This window comes from Ailuropoda melanoleuca, chromosome 2, assembly GCF_002007445.2.
Source record: "Ailuropoda melanoleuca isolate Jingjing chromosome 2, ASM200744v2, whole genome shotgun sequence".
In the NCBI taxonomy this organism is placed as follows: domain Eukaryota; kingdom Metazoa; phylum Chordata; class Mammalia; order Carnivora; family Ursidae; genus Ailuropoda; species Ailuropoda melanoleuca.
Window position 1 is genome coordinate 134328194 of NC_048219.1, and position 22350 is coordinate 134350543.

The 22350-nt window shown below is 36.4% G+C and overlaps 1 protein-coding gene and 1 pseudogene across 1 annotated transcript in view; both read right to left on the reverse strand.

Moving 5' to 3' along the window:
- The window catches only part of SLC38A11 (solute carrier family 38 member 11), a 49050-nt gene extending 39388 nt beyond the window's left edge, over positions 1-9662 (reverse strand). The window contains 4 exon segments of the mRNA XM_034642192.1: positions 490-624; positions 6573-6647; positions 8876-8993; positions 9473-9662. Coding sequence (XP_034498083.1) covers positions 490-624; positions 6573-6647; positions 8876-8993; positions 9473-9511 — 367 coding nt within the window. The 5' untranslated portion in view covers positions 9512-9662.
- Positions 9565-22350, reverse strand: part of LOC109490951 — a 71937-nt pseudogene continuing 59151 nt past the window's right edge.

Consider the following 22350-nt stretch of genomic DNA (forward strand, 5'->3'; position numbering starts at 1 on the left):
TGTGATTTGTTTTTTAACTAAAGTTCAGTTTCCGCATGTGTTTTCAGGAACACATGCATTGCTCAAAGTGAGGAACAATAATAGAAAATTGTGAAGGCTCCCTAATATCCCTTCATTTGAAAAAGTCAGATTTTGGGAAAATACATTCTTAGCCTTCCGTGGAGACACAAGGAGCTAATGGTTTGACCAATAGCTTCTGTATTACTGACTTAAAAAATGATGTCAGTTTGGTCATTGCTGAATGTTAACAATTTACCTAAGAAGTGCTAGGGGACATATTCACCATTACAGTACAAATTTTAAATTACATGCTGGCCTTGTACATGGCTTCCACAAACCCTTAGGTTTTCAAAAAAAACCATATTTCAGCCTTGGAAGAAATCTATTATTTTAACTATTCACTTTTAATCTCCTGCTAAAACAACCTTCTTCAGAAATAGTTGTAAGTTTATGAAAGAGTTATGCTTTTCATTTTCACATTCAACTTACCTATAAAAGGATAAAAAAACTGAAGAATAGAGAGGAGGAGGTATCCTGGAAAGCCAAAGGTTTTATTGACCAAAGATTGGTAAGTGTCTGTTCCAGAGAGGGCCCCTCCTTTTATCAATAAAACAAGGGAAAAGTCTGTGGCAAAAACAGCCATTAAGCAAATGTCAGATTACATTTAATATAAAGGTTTTTTTTTTGTATTTTGACTTAAAGAAAGAGAAACCATGAAGAGTTTAATTTAATGCTACAGTCAGTTGGCTTGGCAAGGCTTACTTTCTTTTCATAAAATGTTACCTTTCATGAAACAGTTCTGTTTCCAGTTACATATTTTTCAATTGAGATGCAAATACACTTAACATATCTGTGCAATGAACTGGCCAGAAGAAGGTACGCAGACTAGAGTGAAAGCATCAGTTTTTACTTTCCTAACTAGTGTAACTACTATTAACAGGAAGCATCTCAACTCTCCAAGCAGCAGAATGTAGGTAATCAGATATTTCATAGACGTTCAATGTGTGAAAACTGAGAATGAAAAGTGATATGTAAACATTCAGAAAAAAATAAATTGAGGAGAATCAGACCATTTGTTTGATAACAAAGTACAACTAGTATTTATAGTTATGGTTAAGAGAAAACTCCAAGAATCTTTTTAATTTACGTTTTAAAGATTTAAGCCCTCATTTTAGAGTTGGAATTTAAGACGCAAATATACAGAAATTATATAATTAAGAGTTACTCTATCCTTTTTTTTCCCACTTAACTCAATGTTTTTTGAGCACTTAATGAATGACACTGAAGTTGTGCTGGGTACACAGCTATGCACAGTGTGTGATTCTTGTTTTTTCTCTTCTGTCGCTCATGCTTCCATCACAGTTGATTTTTTTTTATCCTTTAAATAATTTGGAAATGCATTAAAATACAAAGAAGAAAATAGAAATCATTGCAACGTGCTTTCCACCTTGATTCCCTCCCACATCATTGAATCTTCTTGCAACAAATTCACCAATGAGTTCCAAGTGGATAAATCAAATGGATACCTCCTAAATCTTAATCTAATTTGCTATTTCGGTTGCAGGGTTTTTCGTTTTTGTTTTTTCTGTTTACTATTCTCCTCTTCTTCAATCACATTCCCTTGGCCTTTGTGACATCAATTTCTTTTGGATTTCCTCCTACCTTTTTGACAAATCATATACAGTTTTTCACCAATTTCTTTTACTCGGTTTAAAACATGAATTCTTGGACTTTTTTCTCACTCTTCAAAATGTCCAACTGTGATCTTATTCATGCCTGCTGCTTTAATTTTCACACAGATGTTATTAATCCCTAAAATTGTATCTTCAACCCAGACTCCCCCAAGACTCCAGATTTCTATATCTAGCTATCTAAAAAACATTTTATCTTGGAGATCTCATAGACATCTTGATTTTAAATATCCAAATTCTAATTTATATGTTTGTTCTGGAACCCACTTCTCCATCTATATTTCTCCAAACTGTGAACAGTACCAACAGAAATCTGAGCATCACCCTAGACTTCTCATTACCCATCACCTGCTACATTCTTTTGGTCACCAAATCCATTAACTATTGCATCATAAATTATTCAATGGTATCCCCTCACTTCTAATCTCTAATCTACTTTATTTTAGGGTTTTATCATTTCTCACCTGGATTACTGTGAAAACTCCTAATAGTTCCCTCATCTACCAATCTAGCCCCTTTTCAAAACACTTTTAACATTCCCACCCTACCAAGATTTTCTTGACATCCCTGCTCTACCAGGTAGATTTGACCACAACATAAATCTGATCTTGTCTTCTGCTTAAAAACCTCCAGGGGAATCCTCTAATACTTTTGGATTAAAAAAAATCCTTTTCATGAGGCAGAAAAAATTATTTATTAGTTATGTGATATTGGGTGGAAGACTTCACTTTCTTGAGTCTCATCTGTAAAGTAAGACAATACACCAAACCTCACAGAAGTGTCTATGAGGATTATGATGTTTGCATGTCTACCACAATGCCTGGCATGTTATGGAGACTAAATGAATGAGAGCTTGTGCTACTTTTGGCTATTTTCTATAGGTGGAAAAAGCACTGTATCTGGAGTCTGATAATAATAACGATGAGAAGAACCACAGAAATACTAGCAGATACTTTCACAACACTTTTTGTGTGCCAAGCTTTTTCCTAAATGCTTTATGCATATTAACTCATTTAACCTTCTCAACAACTCTAAGTAGGTGCAATTATTACCCTCCACTCCCCCTTTAATAGATGAGAAAAGCGAGGCACAAAAGGTTAAGCAAATCGCTGAACTTCACAGAGCTAGAAAGGAAGAGTTGGGACTCAGATCCTGGTAGTCTGGCTCCAAAATCCATGCACTCAATCAAAGTTTCAACTCTGTTGCCAGTAAGTGCTGACCTTGGGCAAGTCATTTTAACCTGTTAAAGTCTCAATTTCGTTCTCCATCAAAGTGGAACACTAATAACTACTTCATGGAGTCAGAAGGATTAAGTACAGTGGCTGCATTACCCTCAGCATCAAGCCAGTCCTCAGGAAGTGGTAATGATTATCATTACATGGGAGCCTTCATAAATGCCTCTGCAAACCTCTAACTTCCTCCCTTTCCACTTACAAACATCAACCCTATGCTTAAGCACTCACACAGTTCCCTTTCACATCTCCACATTTCCATCTGCTTAGAACACCCTTCCATTTTCTTTGCTCACTTATAAACAGTCAGTGGAGGTGTCTCTTTGTCCCCAAAATATGCCTGCTCCTTTGAGACTGGGTTAAATTCCAGTGTCCCTATCATCTTGCCCATATTCCTAATATGGTATTTTTTGTAAAGTATTATAATTCTGTTTTTGTCGGCCTGACACTGCATTGTGAGCTTCATACAGGCAGGAATAATGTTCTTCACTGATATAGCAGCAGCAGTCTCACTAAATATTTGTTGAATGAATCAATATAGCAGGATTGCTAGATGTCTACATATGTGATTAAATTTAATGTGATAAATGGCCTAATGAGTATATTTTTAAATACCCTGTAAGCACAAAGAACATAGCAATTAATTATATTGCCTTCATTTAAAACCAGGAAAAATTTCACAGAGGAATAAGCCTTGGATACAGGATTTCACCAGGTAGAGAAGAAAAAGAATGTCAAGCAGGGAGACTATCCATGGGAAGGCAGCATGAAAGCACATTCTAAGGGAATGGAATAGTCTAGAATGGCTAAAACATAACTTCTACACATGGTAATGTTGGTGACTATATGAAAGAGAAGTTAGATTAATTGGAGATGAAATGTAAAGTTCAGATTGTGCCTGAGCTATGAAGGAGTTTGAATGCAATAACTTTTTTTTCTATTGTCACTATACAGTCTTGGAATGCCTTGACTGGGGACATGAGAGAGACCAGACTGAAGTTTTATGAAGGTAATTTTGCAGCAATATGGAAGACTCATCAGGAAATGGTCAGATACTAAAGGCAGGAAAACTCAACAGCAACTTATTGACCAATGAAGAGAATGAATGAGGACTTCAGTCACAGAGAGAAGGTAACCAGTTCCTTAGATGTTGTGAAGTTTTGGTGAAGAACTGTATGCTTGGGGTGAGAATGCTGATTTTTATAGAAATTCAAAATACATTGCTTAAAGTTAACAATTTGCTGAGAATTTAGTCAGTAATAAATGTGTTTCCCTACTTGTAACATACAAGCTATAAGTATATATCTTAAGAGCTTTAGGAATCTGAAATATCAATCACTATAACATTTTGATCTCACTTCAAATATATTGCATGGAAATTTTAGATAAATCCATGAATGAGTCCATGTCATTCAACATAAAAATTTTCTTTTAAATCAGTATGTATGTTTGGACAATAAAAGTTATTACACTCTAATCAACAAATATGAAAATCTTAAAGCAAATTAAAAGAAAACATTTGTTGTAAATAATTTGTTCTTATTCCCCAACATTTCACAAACATGAAAACAGAACTTAGAAAAACTACCTGCTGAGCTGGACATATCTCACTAGAGGCCTTAAAAAGACAAAAGAATAATTATAGAGAAAAACCATTGTGCCATTTAAGTGTCAATTTAAAGAAAAATTCAGTATTATACACTACTTGTAGAGTTTTCTCTTAAAAGCCTAATTAAGAAATAAAATGAATCAGTCTATATATTTTTTGCTTCTGGGTGGTCATCCTTTATTAATCAAAATTATTTAAAGATTTTGATCATACAACTGAACTAACAAGAGTATTTCTACATATTAATACATTTGCAATATATGACTTTGCAAAGGGCTGCTCACAGGCATTGCTGTTAAGTTTATGCATAGCATTAGTTGAGAAATTTATTCACATTATGATTAATTTGTGCATAATGTGACTTAATTCACATCAAGTATTTAATTCTTAGGTGATATATATTTTTAATTTTTTTTCTATCTACTGGTTTACAGTGTGCATAAATGTTTACAATGTACTTAAATAAGCCATGGTTTTTATGCCTGGGTGGGAATTAATTATCTGTCAGTGCTGACTGACTGGGAAACAGGAAATTAAAAATAACAAGTGTAATCCTTGAATGGGATTTTTTAGTGTGATGAATATTCTCATGAATGGAGTGCAATTTTTAAACACCAGCAACACTGAATAAGCACAGTGTTATAGGTCCCACGTTACTATGTTATGGGTCTTAAGCCGCAAACTAAGAGCTGTAGAAGCTCAAAGCAGCCTAGGTTTGGGGAGAACAGGTGGTGAGAAGGAAGGAGGGAGGAAGGCAGTCCAGTGCTCTGCAGCCCTGACTTTGGTATCTATGGCATGCTTTACTCTCTCTTCCTCAGCCTGAGGGGAAGAAATGGCAGTTACAGGAGGGTCTTAGAAACCTGAGATTTTTTGACAGCATGGCACCTCGGTCAGGGTCTCCGGAAGCAGAGCTGGGTCAGAGATTCTTGGGCAAGGGACTTTGAGGGAGTGCCCTTCAAGAGAATGGGAGTGACAGGATAGGGCAGGGGAAACAGTTCAGCACAGAGGTGGTCTCCGGTGCAGACTTGCTACACCTGCAACATGCACTGGTCTCTCGGTTGGGGGTGGGGGTGGGGGGGCAGGTGTGCGTGTGCTCTCGGGCACATAGCTTCTGCTTTCCTATCAGTCAGTTATTGGCTGAAGGCTGTGGGGAAATAGTGGCTGGGGATCATAACCTCACAGGAACGTGGTGCCACTGAGAGCCAGGTCAACACTGAAAAAACAAGGCTGAGGTGTTTTGCATTCCTTGGTAAAAGGGCATCTAAGTGACCACACATAGTGGCCACCTTCAAAACAGCCACTGCAGGTGGTATCTGTTTGTGATCACTGCCTTTTTCATGGTGATCCCAAGGTAGAGGAAGGACCCTGTGATTGTCAGGAGGTGAGCTGCTGGGGTGACAGGGCAGGGATGAGAACAGCAGGAAGAGGAGGTGATTATGAGTTGTAAAACCTGCACTCAGATGGAGGAAAGGCAAACCGTGAGTGTGAGTGAACCCATTACATGAAAGGGGGGAAGCAGAAGAGAAGTGATAGAGAAGCACCTTATTGCTGCCCTGAAAGGGAGTGGCAGGCAGGGAGCCTGGGCAGGCACGGGAGAGGTGGGGAGTGGGTGGTGAGCCCTGCTGGTTGAGCACCAGGTCTTTCAGTTCTACCTGCACAAAAATAGCTAGAAAAGGTTGCTCATTCATGTGCACCTGCTTAAGGTTTTTGTGGGAAAGGAAGGTCTGATGTCTACACTTTCAAAGCAGTCTCTTTCAGCCTAATCAGCCTTTAAAATGACTCCCTCATCTACCACTCCCTGCATAAAGTGGAAAAAACACATGAAAAGGATTTAGGCTTGGTGATATATAATGCTTTTCTAATCTGTTCAGAGGATTAGCAGGAAAAGTAAATCTTCTCAGACACAAATGTCTGAATTCTTTAGGATTATTTGATGCACTCCTTAATTAGAAAATTCAATTATTGTGCTTGCGTGTGTGTGTGTGTAATCATCATTGCAAGATTTAAGTTGCAGGAGAAAGCAATTACATAGTATTTTACCTGTAACATATGAAACTCCAAATAAAAGCAATATTCCCAGAGGAAAGCCAGCTTGCTTCATTGAATAAGGCAATCCTGGAAAAATATAAAATGCCCCACCCATCACATTAATAAAACATTTAAGAATATAGAAGCTTTCCCCCAATTCCTGTATATAACGAGCTAAGTAAATTGACATATTTATAGGACGTGGTTGTAAACAGTGCCTATGGCTACTCAAATCAAGTGTTAGCATATTAATACTATTTCAGAATAAAATGCAAGCTAAGGACATGTCAAGAGACCAAGTTTATGAGGTGATGGAATAAGAATAAGAAAGCAGCAAATGAAAAACAGATGCCGGTTCACACAAATAATGTTCACTTCAGGGTGAGGAGGCAATATGACCTTGAATATATGGAAAGTAATAACCTAAAGCTTTCCTTACACGCTAGCTGGGAAAGCAGAGAGGGTAAGAAGAGCACAAAAGGATTATGGGATATGAGGAAAGACTGACTCTAGAATCAAAGTGGGTAACCAGGACAGAAAAATGAGAAGCCAAAAGTATTTTTTATTATTTAATAATTTTTAATTTTTTTACTATTTATGTATTTTTAGAAAAGATTTATTTATTCATTTGAGAGAGAGCGAGCAAGAACAGGAGCAGGGGAGGGTCAGAGGGAGACAGAGAAACAGACTCCCCGCTGAGCAGGGTGCCCTACCCGGGGCTTGATCCCAGGACCCTGGGACCATGACCTGAGCTGAAAGCAGATGCTTAACCGAGTGAGCCACCGGGGCACACCAAAAGTGTTTTTTTTAATAAAGCTGAAGGGGTATATAAAAGTATTTCTTGTGCACTTTTTGGGAAATGGCCAATTTTTGATTATGGGCAATAAAATATTTAAGAAAAAACATATTTAAAATATATCCACCCAGAATTTTTATTCTCTGGAAAACTTTCCCTTAAAATATCTGCTGAACATAATTAAGAGATGCTTTTTAATGTTGCTGACATGAATCAGCTTAAAGTGTTCACTTCAGGAATTAACTCTGGAATTCTGCCTAGTAGAGCTGTCCACACCTCCCTAGTTCATGGGGGTAGAATTTCAAACAAATCTTTGCCCCTACTTGATTACTTTGCCTCGCGTACCTCTATTTTATGTGCCATTAAAAAGAACTGCCTATATATGGAAACAAGTAACATCAAGAAACACATCAGCTTGCAAAAGTTGAAAAAAGTAACTCAATTAAGATAAATGTTCAATGATGACTGTAACTAAAATGTCAAAACTTTACAGGAAAAAGTAGTATTTTCAATGCATATCGCAGGATTTTGTTTTGTCCTTGCTTTTTCTTAAATTGGATGTTTTCAAATAAAAAAAAAGGATAATTAGGGGCGCCTGGGTGGCTCAGTTGGTTAAGCATCTGCCTTCAGCTCAGGTCATGATCCAGGGGTTCTGGGATGGAGCCCTGCAACACGTTCCCTGCTCAGTGGGGAGCCTGCTTCTCCAAACCCTCTGCCTGACGCTCCCCCTGCTTGTGCTCTCTCTTTCTCTCTCTCTCTCAAATAAATGAATAAAATATTAAAAAAATAATCAGCACTGAAAAAATAATTGTCTTAATTACTATAAGGCAACACACTTTATTTTGTCAGAATTTTACCCTTGGTTCAAACTGGGAAAATATGAGCCTCTCAATCTTTCAATTCTGATTATTTGACTCCTTTGTTAAAAAAGTATATGCATTCTGATTTAACCAATATCTACTTGTTGATTAAATGATACTTAAAATTAATATATCATAATAAGTTCATACCTTAAAATTAAAACTGTTTAGATAGGTAAGGAAATACTGTATGATTTAATTTTTCACAAGATTGTTGTTTTCACATTAAACTTATATACCTTCAATATTTCCAAATATCTGGAGGTTAACACTCTAGAAGGTCATAGAAAGGTGGTTTAAGTAATGGTGGACACTTCAGGAAGATGGAAGAAGTATTAGGTAGCATTATCAATTGACCATATGGCCTATACAAATAAATTCAACATATCCCATATTCAGTTCCACCTTAATCTACCAGATATGAAGGATGCTCTTAAATGAGGAAAAAGTCTGAATCACAACCCCATCTTCAGCATAAAAGATACTCTTGTGATGCACATAGTTACATTGGAAAAAAAGGAAGGTTTTTATGGAAAAAAAATTACCAGTTTTATTATTTAAGATTTTTTCCTTAAAAATAATCAAGACTAGCAACATGGTAAGAGTTTTAAATTTCGTCTTTTCACTTAAAATTTAAAACAAAACAAAGTAACACTTACCTATTATACCAGATCCTATAATCGAGTTGACAACATTAAAAACAGCTGTGAACTGACGGTAAGTTTTCCCCTTGTGCTTATGTTCAGAAAGGAGGGTTTCTCTGTCATCTAGATTGCTCTATTTTAATATATAAAATGGCAATTAAGTATTCACTAGGTCAAAAAATTAGAAAAGTGTCAGACAAATATGCAATGCAGGACACCAACACGACATTAGTAGTAATAATTAGTAATGTCAGTAACGATAAGAAAATAATGATTAGTATAATACAATAAAGAGTAACAATAACAGGTAATTCAACAGAGCATTGTAAACAAACTCCATTCTAAAATGTCCCAATTACAGCTGCGCCAAGTTCAAGGATTGCTGCGTGGAATCCCAGAATACAGGATTCGGATTTTGTGAGATTAAAGGGTTTATATTGAAAAGTGCCTGCCAAGAAAAAAAAAAAAGTCAGATGGAGGCAAAACTTTTTCTCCTGGAGAACTTTACGCGGTGCTAAACCAAGACCCCAGATGAAGTGTGCGGCTCTCTATTGCAGGGTGAACGACTGGAAAGGACCTGGCTTCACAAGCTGCCCCGCGTCCCAGCTTTACCTGCGGAGGGATGACGGGCCCCTGCGCCTGGTAGCCCATGGCTGTTACAGAGGCTTCAGCACGTGGAAGGCTCGAGGGCCTCGGTATCCCACTCAAGCCTGCCCAGCCTCCTCCGCGACCTTGCACAGCTGGAGTCCGAGCGCGGCGGGAGAGGGGAGCGAGCGGTCCCGCGGTCGCCCCTGGCCCCACCTCCTCAGATCCGCGGGGAAGCGGGCTGCCGCCCAGAGCTCACTTGGCTGCAGCAGCCCGGAGCGCTTTCCTCCGGGAGCTTGCCCAGCCAATGCACCTTCCTTCCATGGGGGGATGCTACAGGATGATTCTGATCTGGGCAGCCCTCTCTCCCTGCACCCTCCTTTTCCGCCCCACCGCCAGTTGGAAACTACAGTGTGTTCCACCCTGCGCTGCCCTGCCCTGCCCAGATTGTAAAAAGAGTCACAGTGCCTTCATTTTCGTCCATTCCAAAGTTAGCTGCTCTTTGGCTGGAGTCTGATGCCCAGGTAAGAACGCAGTAGGACAGGGGCTCCCCTGGAGCCTCGTTTCTATTACCACCTCCTCCTGCTTCCTACACATCTTCTGTGTCAGAGATGCTAGATGAAAATATAGAACTTTTATTTTAAATGGAAAACAAAGCAAGCAAACCAAGAAAACCAAATCTTTTCTAGAGTTTTAGCAAAGTTGATTACTGAGCATGCTTTGGTTAAATGTTCCTTGATGACTTTTCAGAAGAGGAGATTTAAAGAGTGGAAAAGGAGATGGATTGATGATGGATTCTGGTAGTGAATCTTCAAAGCAAGGAGGAGGGAAGTGTAAGGGGGATGGGAAAGGGAAGGCACCTAGAGTATCTGAGGTAGAAAGAGTCTTCAATGATCACCTATTCACCCTTCTTATATTACAGGTGAGGAAACTGGCCTACGGAATATTCAATCACAAAGAGAATACATACAGAAAGGTTTCAAGGATAGTAAGAGTGGTAATAGAATACCATACTTATCAAATACTTATTAAAGAAGTTCTTTTATTTTAAATCATGAAACTTTTTTTAAATGAAAAAAGTTAAAGAGAATGATAAAATAAGCTCTATATCAAATTAACAAATGTTAACATAAAAAAAGGATTTGATTTATTTCAGAGAGAGAGAGAGAGAACATGGGGGGGTGGAGGGGCAGAGGGAGAGAGAAAAACGGCCTCCCTGTTGAGCTCGGAGCCCCCTCCAGGATCCATCTGAACCCTGGGATCAGGACCTGAGCCCAAGGCTGATGCTTAACTGTCTGAGTCACCCAGGTGCCCCACAAATGTTAACATTTTTAAAAAAGATTTTTAAAAATTTATTTATTAGAGAGAGAGAGAGAGAGAGAGCGCTTGAGCAAGGGGGGAAGAGGGAGACAATCTCCAGCAGACTCCATGCTGAGCAGAGAGCCCTTCCGGGGGTTGGATCCCAGGACCCAGAGATGATGACCTGATCAGAAATCAAGAGTCAGAGGCTCACCTGACTGAGCCACCCAGACGCCCCAACAAATGTCAACATTTTGTCACATTTTCTTCTACTGCAAAATAAGCATTTACTCTTGCAATGGAAACCCCTTTCTCCATCCCCATCCTTTCTCTTCACCCCTGAAGTCGTCTATTCATGAAGTTGGTGTATATCTTTTCTATCCATGTTTTATATTTTAACTCATTCACTTGTAGCCATAAATAATATATGAAATTGATTTGTATGTTTTCAAGATTTATGAAAGATGGTCCCATATTGTACATGTTATTTTTCCCAACAGCATTAGTATTTGTTTACCCAATATACTGTTTTCAAGATGTATTATATAGATATAAGCGGGTACAGTTTATTCATTTTCTCTCTCACAGTTCAGTTAGCCATCCTCTTACTGAAAGAAGATTGTTAAGGTTCTAATTTTACGCCTTTCTGGAGCATATTAAATGACAGATTCTCTAGCAGTAGAATTATTAGGAAATAAGTCATGCATGTTTAAACTTCACAAGATATTCCCAAATTGCTTTACAAATTAGTAGTACCAATAACACTTTCACCAGCAGAGATAGAATTCCTGTTTTTCTGCATTGTCTACAACACCAGGACTTCCTTTTTTTAAGTTTTGTTGTTCTTAAGGGTTTTTTTTAAATGGTAATTAGTGTATAAATTTATATTGTCCCAATCTATAGTTAAGAATCTTTTTATAATATTTGATGAATGTAATTAAATATTTAGGTTGTCCTCTTCGTGAATTTCATTTTATATCCTTTGCCTTTTTGATTTTGGTTGTTAGTCTTTTTTCTTATCGATTTGTGAGTGTTATTTATATATTTAGGGTGCCAACTTATAGCCATTACATATTTTGCACATATTTTCTCCCAGCTTCTTTCTTTTAAAACTGTTTATGGCATTTTTATTATGCAAAATATATAATTTTGATATACTCAAAATTAGTAATCTTAATCCTGGTACAGTGCATCAAAGAAAGAAAATTCCAGCATTATTTTACTAAAAAATATAGACTCAGAGATTTCAAATAAAATATTAGCAAATTGATTCCAACAGTGTATGAAAAGTTAGCAATATCATGACCAAGTTGGGTAAACTTCAAGTATGAAAGGGTGGCTTAACTTAAAAAACCTATAAATTTAATTTCCCACATTAACAGATTATAAGAAAAAACCACATAATTATTTTACTAAATACAGAAAAAGGTTTGATAATGTTGAATTCACAATTGAAAAAGGCCTTTTTGTAAATTAGAAATAGAAGACAACTTCCTTTAATAAATTATAGCAGATATTTTCATTAATGGGGAAATTTTGGAAGCATTTTCATTTCATTAAGAAATGAAACAAATATACCCAGATCATGACTTTTATTTAACATGTTTTTGGAGTCTGTAGCCTTAAGCAATAAGAAAGGAAAAGGAAATTAGAGGTATGAGGATTGGAAAGGTAGAAATAAAACCATCATTTTCAGATAATAAGAGTGTTTATATAAAAAAACAAAATAAAATATTAAAAGGGAAAATATTAGAAGTAATAAGAGACTTTAGGGAGTCGACTAGATTCAAGAGTTACCTGAAAATATATTAATTTTTCTACAGCAACAACAACTAGATATTATAATAAAAAGAAACTAATTTTTAATAGTGTCAGAGAATATCAAATACTCAGGAATAAATTCAAACAAAGATATGCACAGTCTCTTTAGAGAAAATTACAACAATCAAGAGAATTTAAATAAGGTCTAAATAAATGGAAAGAAATACCAAAATCATGGATAAGTAGAATAAATAAAGATATCAATTCTGTCCATGTTGACTGTTTAAGTATCAATGCTTCACTATATTGACCACAAATATCTTGGACAGAGACAGAGACAGCCAGTGAGAGAGGGAACACAAGCAGGGGGAGTGGGAGAGGAAGAAGCAGGCTCATAGCAGAGGAGCCTGATGTGGGGCTTGATCCCAGAACGCCGGGATCACGCCCTGAGCTGAAGGCAGACGCTCAACCGCTGTGCCACCCAGGCGCCCCAAATTTTCTTTTTTTTAATTCCAAAAACATTTGTCTCTAAAAAGTAGAAAACAAAGTAAAAAGGAGAAAGAATTTTAAATGATTGTATTTGTACTTTCAATTATCTTTAAGATTTTTTTCAATATATTATATATATTTGTGTATGTGTATGCATTTTTTTCTTTTTGCGAATATGGGCTCTATGGTAGCTTAAAATATGTCTACAAATTCTCTGACACTCCTTCCTTCAGGAAGTGGAGCTTCTTTCCCCTTCCCTTGAATGAGGGCTGAACTCAGTGACTTGCTTTTAATAAATTGCATATGATGGAAGTTACATGTATAATCTCTGATTCTAAGTTATGAAAGTCAGTGGTTTCTGCCTTGTTCTCTCTCAGATTACTCACTCTGGTAGAAGCTAGCTGCAATGTCATGAATGCACTCAAGGTCTTCACAGCAAGAAACTGAAGCCTCCTGCCAATGCCATGTGAGTGAGATATATTGAAAGGGAATCCTTTAGCCCTAGGCAAGCCTTCAGATGACTGAAGCCCCAGCCAGCATCCCAAATGCAACCTGAACCAGGCCCGTTCAACCAAGCTTCTCCTTTCTGACCCACAAAAATTTGAGATAATGTTTATTTTTGCCTTAGACCATTAGTTTTGGGGCTATTTGTTATACAGTGATAGATAACTAAGATAGAATTTCCTATACTTTTTTTTTGATGTTTAGTCTTTATTTATGCTTTAAAAATTGAATATGTTTTATTTTTATTTTGAGCAGTTTTAGGTTTACAGCAAAATTGAGTGTAAGGTACAGAGATTTCCCTTACACTCTTCGACCCTACATAAGCATAGCTTCTCCCATTATTAACATCTGCTACGAGAGAGGTATATTTGTTATAATTGATGAACCTACACTGACACATCATTATCACTTGTACTCCGCAGTTTACATTAGGGTTGCTGTTGATGTTACACATTCTGTGGATTTGGACAAATGTGTAATGACATTTGTCCATCATTACGGTATCATACAGAGTAGTTTTAACTGCTCTAAAAATTCTCAGTGCTCGGCTCTTTTCTCCCTGTCCCCCTGACCCCTAATCCCTGGAACAACTGATATTTTTACTGTCTTTATAGTTTTGTCTTTTCCAGAGTATTATATATATGTGCTTTGGTGGTATAGTGGCGACCAGAGTTGCCTTCCATAATGTCATATAGTTGGAATCATACAACACTTAGCCTTTTCAGATCGGCTGCTTGCACTTGGTAATATGCATTTAAGTTTCCTCTGTGTCTTTTTTTGGCTTAATAGCTCATTTCTTTTTAGTGTTAAATAATATTTCATTGTCTGTATGTACCACAGTTTATCCATTCATCTGCTGAAGAACATCTTGGTTGCTTCCAAGTTCTGGAAGTTGAGTAATGCTGATATGAACATCTGTGTGTAGGTTTTTGTGTAGACAAAAGTTTTTAACTCCTTTGGTGAATACCAAGGATTGCAATTGCTGGATCCTATGTAAGAGTATGTTTACTTTTCTAAGAAATCATCGAACTATCTCTCAAAGTAGATGTGCCGTTTGCATTGAAAGGTAAAATAAATGAACATCCTTTGTCTGAATTAGGTGTTGTTGAAGTTCTGTATTTTGGCCATTCTAATAGATGTGTATTGGTATTTCATTGTTGTTTTAATTTGCATTCCCTGATGACATATAATATGGGACATCTTTTTGTGTACTTATTTGCCACCGTGTATCTTCTTTGCTGAGGTATCTGTTAAGCTTTTTGGCCACTTTCTGGTTGGGTTGGTTTTCATTATTGAGTTTTAAGAGTTTTTGTATACTTTGGATAACAGTTCTTTCTCAGGTATATCTTTTTGCAAATATATTCCCCCAGCCAATGGGTTTTCTTCTCATTCTCTTGACAGTTTTTCTTTTCTTCCCTCCTCCTCCTCCTCCTTCTCCTCCTTCTCCTCCTTCTTCTCCTTCTTTTTCCCTTCCTCCTCCTCCTTCTTCTTCTTCTCTTTTTTTTTTTTTTTTGCAGAGCAGTTATTTGTAATTTTAATAAAGTCCCATTTATCAAGTGTTCCTTTATGGGTTGTGCCTTTGGTGTTGTATCTAAAAAGTCATTGCCAAACCCAAGATCATCTAAATATTAGGTGTTATCTTCTCAGAATTTTATGATTCTGTATTTAACATTTAGATCAATGATCCATTTTAAATTAATTTTTTAAGGTTGTTAAGTTTTGTGTTTGGTTTCCTTTTTTTTACATGTATATGTCCTGTTCTAGCACCGTTTGTTGAAAGGACTCCATTGTATTGTCTTTGCTCATTTGTCAAAGATAAGTTGACTATATTATATAGGTTTATTTCTGGGTTCTCTCGTCTCTTCCACTGATCTGTTTGTCTAGTCTTTCACCATTTCCCCACTGTCTTTATGACTATAACTTTATAGTAAATCTTGAACACAGGTAGTGTCAGTCCTAAGTATTTATACCTATGTATCTAATTTCTTGGGTGTGATGTATTGTGCATTTGAATTTCAGGTTACACTTATTCTTTGCTAGTTTATAGAAAAATGATTGGCTTTGCTTATTAATCTTGTAACCTGAAATCTTGCTATAATCATTTATTAGTTCCAGGTATTTTTCATTCCCAATTCTTTCCAGTTTTCTGCATAGATGATCACATCATCTATGAACAAAGGCAGTTTTATTTTTTCCTTCCCAATCTGTACACCTTTAATTTCCTTTTCCTGTCTTGCTTGCATTATTTAGGACTTCTAGTACGATGCTGAAAAGCAATGATGAGAGGGGATATTTTTGCCTTGTCAGTGGGAAAGCTTTGAATTTCTCACTATCAAACATGATGTTTGCTGAGGTTTTGTTGTACATATTCTTTATCAAGTTAAGGAAGCTCCCCCCATTCCTGTGTTCTGATCATTTTCACCATGAATAAGTGTTGGATTTTGTCAACTGTGTTTGTTGCATCTAGTGATATCATCATGTGATTTTTTTTTCTTCTTTACGCTGTTGACATGATTGATTACATTAATTGATTTCTGAATTTTGGACTAGACTGGCATACCTGGGATAAATTCTACTTGGTTGTGGTATAATTCTTTTTGTACACTGTTGGATTCAATTTAATTGAATTTGAATAATACTTAATTGAACAATATTAAATTGATTCATTTTTTTTGCTGGGGATTTTTGAATCTATGTTCCTGAGAGATATTGATCTGTAGTTTTCTTTGCTAGTAATGTCTTTGGTATTAAGGTCAGTGCTGACTTCATAGAATGAGTTAGGAAGTGGTTCCTCTGATTCTATTTTCTGAGAGTGATTGTAAAGAACTGGTATAATTTTTACATTAAATCTTTGGTAGAATTCACCAGTGAATCCATCCGGGCCTGGTGCTTTCTGTTTGGGAAAGTTATTAATTATTGATTCAATGTATTTAGTAGATATAGGCCTATTCACATTGTCTGTTTCTTCTCTAAGTTTTGGCAGGCTGTATTGTTCAAGGAATTGGTCCATCTCATTGAGGTTATTAAACTTATGGGCATTGAGTTGTTCATAGTATTTATTATCCTTTTAATGTCTATGGGATTTATAGTGATTTATAGTTCCCTCTTTCATTTCTGAAATTACCAATTTGTGCCTTCTCTCTTTTCTTAGTTAGCTTACCTATAGGCTTATTGATTTTTTTCAGTCTTTTGTGTTGTTTAATCTCCAAATATTTGGGATATTCTAGCTGTTTTCCTGTCATTGATTTCTAGTTTAATTCTGTTTTGGTCTGTAAATAGACCTTGTATGATTTCTATTCTTTTAAAGTAGTTAAGGTATGTTTTATGGCCCAGAATGTCATCTATCTTGATGAATATTCCATCCCTGCTTGAGAGGAATATGTATTCTGCTATTGTTGGGTGTAGTAGTCTATAGATGTCAACTATATCCAGTTGATAGATTGTATTTTTGAATTCAACTATGTCCTTACTGGTTTTTTGCCTGATGGGTATATCCATATCTGATACAGCTAAAAATTCCAACTATAATAGTGTATTTATTTATTAGATATATTCATACTATTAGATAAATAGTCTATTTATCTAATAGGTAGTATATCTTCTATTTTTGTCTCCCATGTTTTAATGTTCTATTATTAGGCACATACATGTTAAGGATGACTTCTTGTAAAAGAGACCCCTTTATCACTGTGCAATACTCTTCTATCCCTGATGACTTTCTTTATTCTAAAGTCTGCTCTGTCTGAAATTAATATAGCTACTCTTGCTTTCTTTTGATTAGTGTTAGCATAGCATATTTCCATTCATTTACTTTTGATATATACATGTATTCATATTTAAAATGGGTTTCCTGTATATAAAATATACTTGAGTCTTGTTTTTTGATCCACCCTGGCAATCTCTGTCTTTTCACTGACTTTCAAAGTGATTAATGATATAGCTGGATTAATATCTATCACATTTATTTACTGTTTTCTTTTTGTTGCCCCTGCTCTTTGTTCCTATTTTTGTCTCTCACACTTTTTCTGTGTTTTATGGTTTATCTGAGCATCTTGTATGATTCCATTTTCTCTCCTTCCTTAGCATATTAGTTATAATTGTTTTTTTTTACTTTTTTAAGTGGTTGCTGTAGAGTTTACAAAATACATTTACACCTAATCCAAGTCCACTTTCAAAAACACTATATTGCTTTACAGGTAGTGCAACTACCTTATAATAATTTAAAAATTTTATTCCTCTCTCCCATCCCTTGCATCATTTCTGTCATTCATTCATTTATACATAAGTGTGCATTTGTATATTACACATAGAAGCATATTTGATTGAATATATTGTTGCTCTTATTTTAATAAACTGTTATCTGTTAGATCAATTAAGAATAAGAAAAATAAGTTTTTTATTTTACCTTCACTTACTTCTTCTCCAGTGTTCTTCTCTTGTTTATGTGGATCCAAGTTTCTGCCATATAATTTTCTTCCCTCCAAAATACCCATTTTAATATTTCTTGCAAGGCAGGTCTACTGGTAACAAACTCCTTCAATTTTGTATTTCTCTTTCACTTTTGAGGGATATCTTTGCAGGGCACAGAATTCTAGATTGGTGATTTTTTTTCCCTCTATACTTTAAAGATTTCATTCTACTTTCTTCTTGCTTGTGTAGTTTCTGAGGAGAAGTTGGGTATGGTTCTTATCTTTGTTCGTCTATAGACCAGGCATTTTTCCCACTGACTTTTTTTTAAAGAAAATAATATTACTAGGTGTATTTTTTTTTTTTTGCATTTATCCTGCTTAGTGCTTTCTGAGCTTGCTGGATCTGTGGTTTGATCTCTGATATTAATTTGTGGAAATTCTCGGTCATTCTTGTTTCAGATTTCTTCTGTTCTTCTTTTTCTGCTCCTCCTGGTATTATTAATATACATATGTCACACCTTTCATAGTTGTCCCCACAGTTTTTGGATATTCTGTTCTGGGTTTTTGTTTGTTTGTTTGTTTTCAGTCTTTTTTCTGTTAGCTTTTCAAATTTGGACCCTCCCATACCCTCAAGCTCAAAGATTATGTCCTCAGCCACATCTGGTCTACTAATAAGCCCATTTAAGATATTCTTCATTTCTGTCACAGTGTTTTCTATCTCTAGCATTTCATTTTGATTCTTTCTTAGGATTTAACTTCTCTGCTTACATTGCCCATTGGTTCTTGCATGCTTTTTACTTTGTCTACTAGAACTGTCAGCATCTTAATTATAGTTGTTTTATATTCCTTGTTTGAGAATTTCAACATCTCTCCTGTATCGGAGTCCGATTCTGATGCTAGCTCTGTCTCTTCAGACTGTGATTTTTGTCTTTTGGTATGTCTTATTTTTTTCTTAATAGCTGGACATGATTTACTGGATAAAAAGAACTGCTATAAATAGGCCTTTAGTAATGTGATACTGGAGAGGGTGGAGGGGAAGCATTCTATAATTCTATGAGTAAGTCACTGTCTTTAAGTGAGTCTGTACCTCTGGATTGTGAATGCCACATGTGCTTCACAGTACTCCCTGCCCCCTTAGGTGGGATAGGATGGTTAGAGGAGGCTAGAATTCTTTGTTTTCTTTCCCCCAGGTCCATTAGGCTCAGATAAAACCACAGCAGGCTAGGTTCTGGTTAAATAGTTTCTTCTGAGGGTGGACCTTGTTAAGAACAGAATGCTCTGGAGTATTTAAAGAGGATTCCTTTCTCCTCCTCTTACAGTAAACAAGAGGAGATTTTTCTCTAGTATTTATTATGAAAACCTGGTTGAGCTTCTGGAGGCAAAATTCACAAAAGCGTAGGGACCCCTGATGATTGGGTCCCCCTGGACTTACCTCTCAGGCATATAATGCTAAGTCTCCAGAAATTCATCCATTACAGTTCAGGTTTCCCTCCCTTGGCGCTGGTTCCCGTGGGGGTTAGTGAGTCTCTGTATTTGTCTGTTGGTCTAATTTTGGGGGCAGTTTTTTGCCCTGTGACCTCACTTCTCTTAAGGATCTAAGAAGAGTTGTTGATTTTTCAGTTTTGTCAGGCTTTTACTTGTTTTTAGGATAGAGTAGCATATTCCAGCTTTTTATATGCTGGACCAGAAACTGGAAGTTCTTTATGCATATTTTAATGATCTTTCTTAAAGACCTTTTTTTCTAATTTCGAAAGTACTATTTTTTTTAATACAATTTCAAAAGTACTGTATTCTCAGTGAGAAAACATGAAGAAAGTAGAATACAGAACTACTGGAAATCCTCCCATGTAAAGGTAAACACAGTTAATGGTTTTAGAACCCTACAGTTTACTCAGATTATGCAATGTTTGATGTGTGCATATTTACCTGCATATAAACAGTTTTACTGAGTCCATCTTAGCCTCAGATAAAGGCCATGGGGGCCAGACTTTCAGTAATGTAGAGAACCTTAATTTGAGCTTTTTATCAGATTGTATAATTATATAGTAGTAGACTACTGTCATGTAGGATTATTACTTTATTGTTTGGTTACAGTCCAGAGTAGGTGACCTCCAAGAGCACCTAGCTCTCCTAGAAATAATCAGAGAAGGCTCTATCTTGGCAAAAGGCCGAATTTATAGAGTTTGCTCTGATGGCTAACCTGATTTTTCTCACATTGTTAAGGCTTAAGTTTGGATGAGACTAGAAATAACAACTTTCAATCCACATCTCTGGGAAAGTTCCTTTTTCCTTAACCTTGAAAAGGAATCTGAAAGAGGGGCAATTTTGTTTTTTGTAAAAATGTATGCTTGATATTCTCCACAATATTAGGTTATTGGCTTAGTTACTGTAACAATTAGAGCCTTAATATGCAGAGTCTCAAACAAGAGAGACCTTTCTTTCTCTCTTAACTTTCCAGGAATGAAGGTTTTCAGGCTTTAGAGGTTTGGAAGGACTGCTCAGATACTTTTGGCTAAATAATCAAGATGTATTCTTTCTTTTTATGGATTAATCATCTTATAAAATCAGTCTTATAACTATCTTTTATGATCTGTATATTGCCCATCATCAAGAAATATTTTTGTGGTGCCATGTTATTATTATTGCATAGTTAAGGTATTTTTTTGATGTTTTCTAACTGTAATTATTAGAATTAGGTAAAGTCACTGTACTATCATTTCTGGTTAAAAGTCAGGAGGAGGGACATTGAGGAATGAGTTAAAATTAGTGTGAGTATAAGCCCTGATTTACCCAAGACAGTGCTGGTTTAGGCTTCTTTTTCCAGTGTAATTATGAATAGTGTCATTTTCATTCTCAATAGTGTCCCAATTTGGAAGATAGGTTATAACATCATGCTAAAATGCACCTGGGGGATAATAAAACCCCTTAATATCTGCATAGCACTTCACAGGTTTCATTAGTGATGTCCAAGCTGACATGTGATGGAAGATCCAAAACCACAATTTTTGGTTAGTTCTTTGGTTAGTATAGCAGAGGAGGAGTTTGGGCTCTGGAATCAGAAGAACCTAGGTTTGAACCAAAGCTCAAGGGATCTTGGCAAATTGCTTAACTTTTTGAGCCTTAATTTCTTTATCTGTACAAAGGGAAGAAGAAAAACAGTACCTCTTTCATAGCAGTAGTTGTGGGGATGAAGTGAGATAACCTATTTGTACTGGTTTCCAATGGCTGCTTTAACAAAGTACCATAAACTGGGTGACTTAAACCAATGTAAATTTATTCTCGCAGTTCTGTAAGCTAGCAGTCTGAAATCAAGGTATCAACAGGGCCATGATCCCTCTGAAAACTATAAGGAAGAATCCTTTCTTGCCTATTCCTAATTATAGGTAGTTTGCCAACAATCTTTACTATTCCTTGGCTTGTAAACGCATTACTCCAATATTTCATCTTCACATGGCATTTTCTCTGTGTCCCTTCACATACTCTTCTCTCTGTGCATGTCTGTGTCTTTGTCCAAGTTCCCCTTTTTGTAAGAACATCAGTCATATTGGATTAGGGCCCACACTAATGCCCTCGTCATAACTACACCTGCAGAGACCCTATTTTCAAATAAATTCGTATTCTGAGATACTGAATCCAGTCACATTCTGAGTCCATAGTGAAATTAGGACTCAACATATCTCATTAGGGGGACACAATTCAATCCATAATGATATTTTAAAATACTTTGTTAGGGGTGGCACAATCAGCTAAGCATTCCACTCTTGGTTTCAGTTCAGGTTATGATCTCAGCCCCACCTGGGGCTCCATGCTGAGTGGCTGAGTGCAGAGTCACCATGAGATTTTTTCTCCTTCTCCCCTTGCCCCTCCCGCTTTTGCTCTTTCTCTCTCTCTCAAAATAAATAAATCAATATTTTTTAAAAATAAAAAACTTTGTTAGGGCAAATTGTATAATTTGGAGGAGTTTTGGTTACTATAGTACAAATTGCCATTTGGCTCTAAATAGCTGTTCTTCCTTCTTCTACCATGATAGAGCCTCTGATTTTTGTCTGGATCATGGCTGCCTAGAAAGAGGAATAAAATTCACATTTTCATTTACAGTTGGTTGTGGCTAAGTTCTGAACAGGAGGATATAGGTAGAATGCATGTCCTTACCTCTCTTTTGCACCTTCCTATTGGACGGAGTGCAGAGACACGATAGTTGAAGCTGGAGTTTATCCTAGAACAACCACCTGTTGGACGTAGTGAAGATGGCTGAGCAAGAAGAGAAAGGGGCCTGGGTCCCTGCTGGATCTGTCAGATCTGAATTGTTCAGGTAGTGTGAGAGGGAAATAAACTTTAGTCTTATTTAAACTTCTGTTATTTGTTATTGTATATGGACAAATCTAATCCTTATTAATTAACACACCTCCTATGGGTACAATAACTGTGACTCTAATGGTCAAA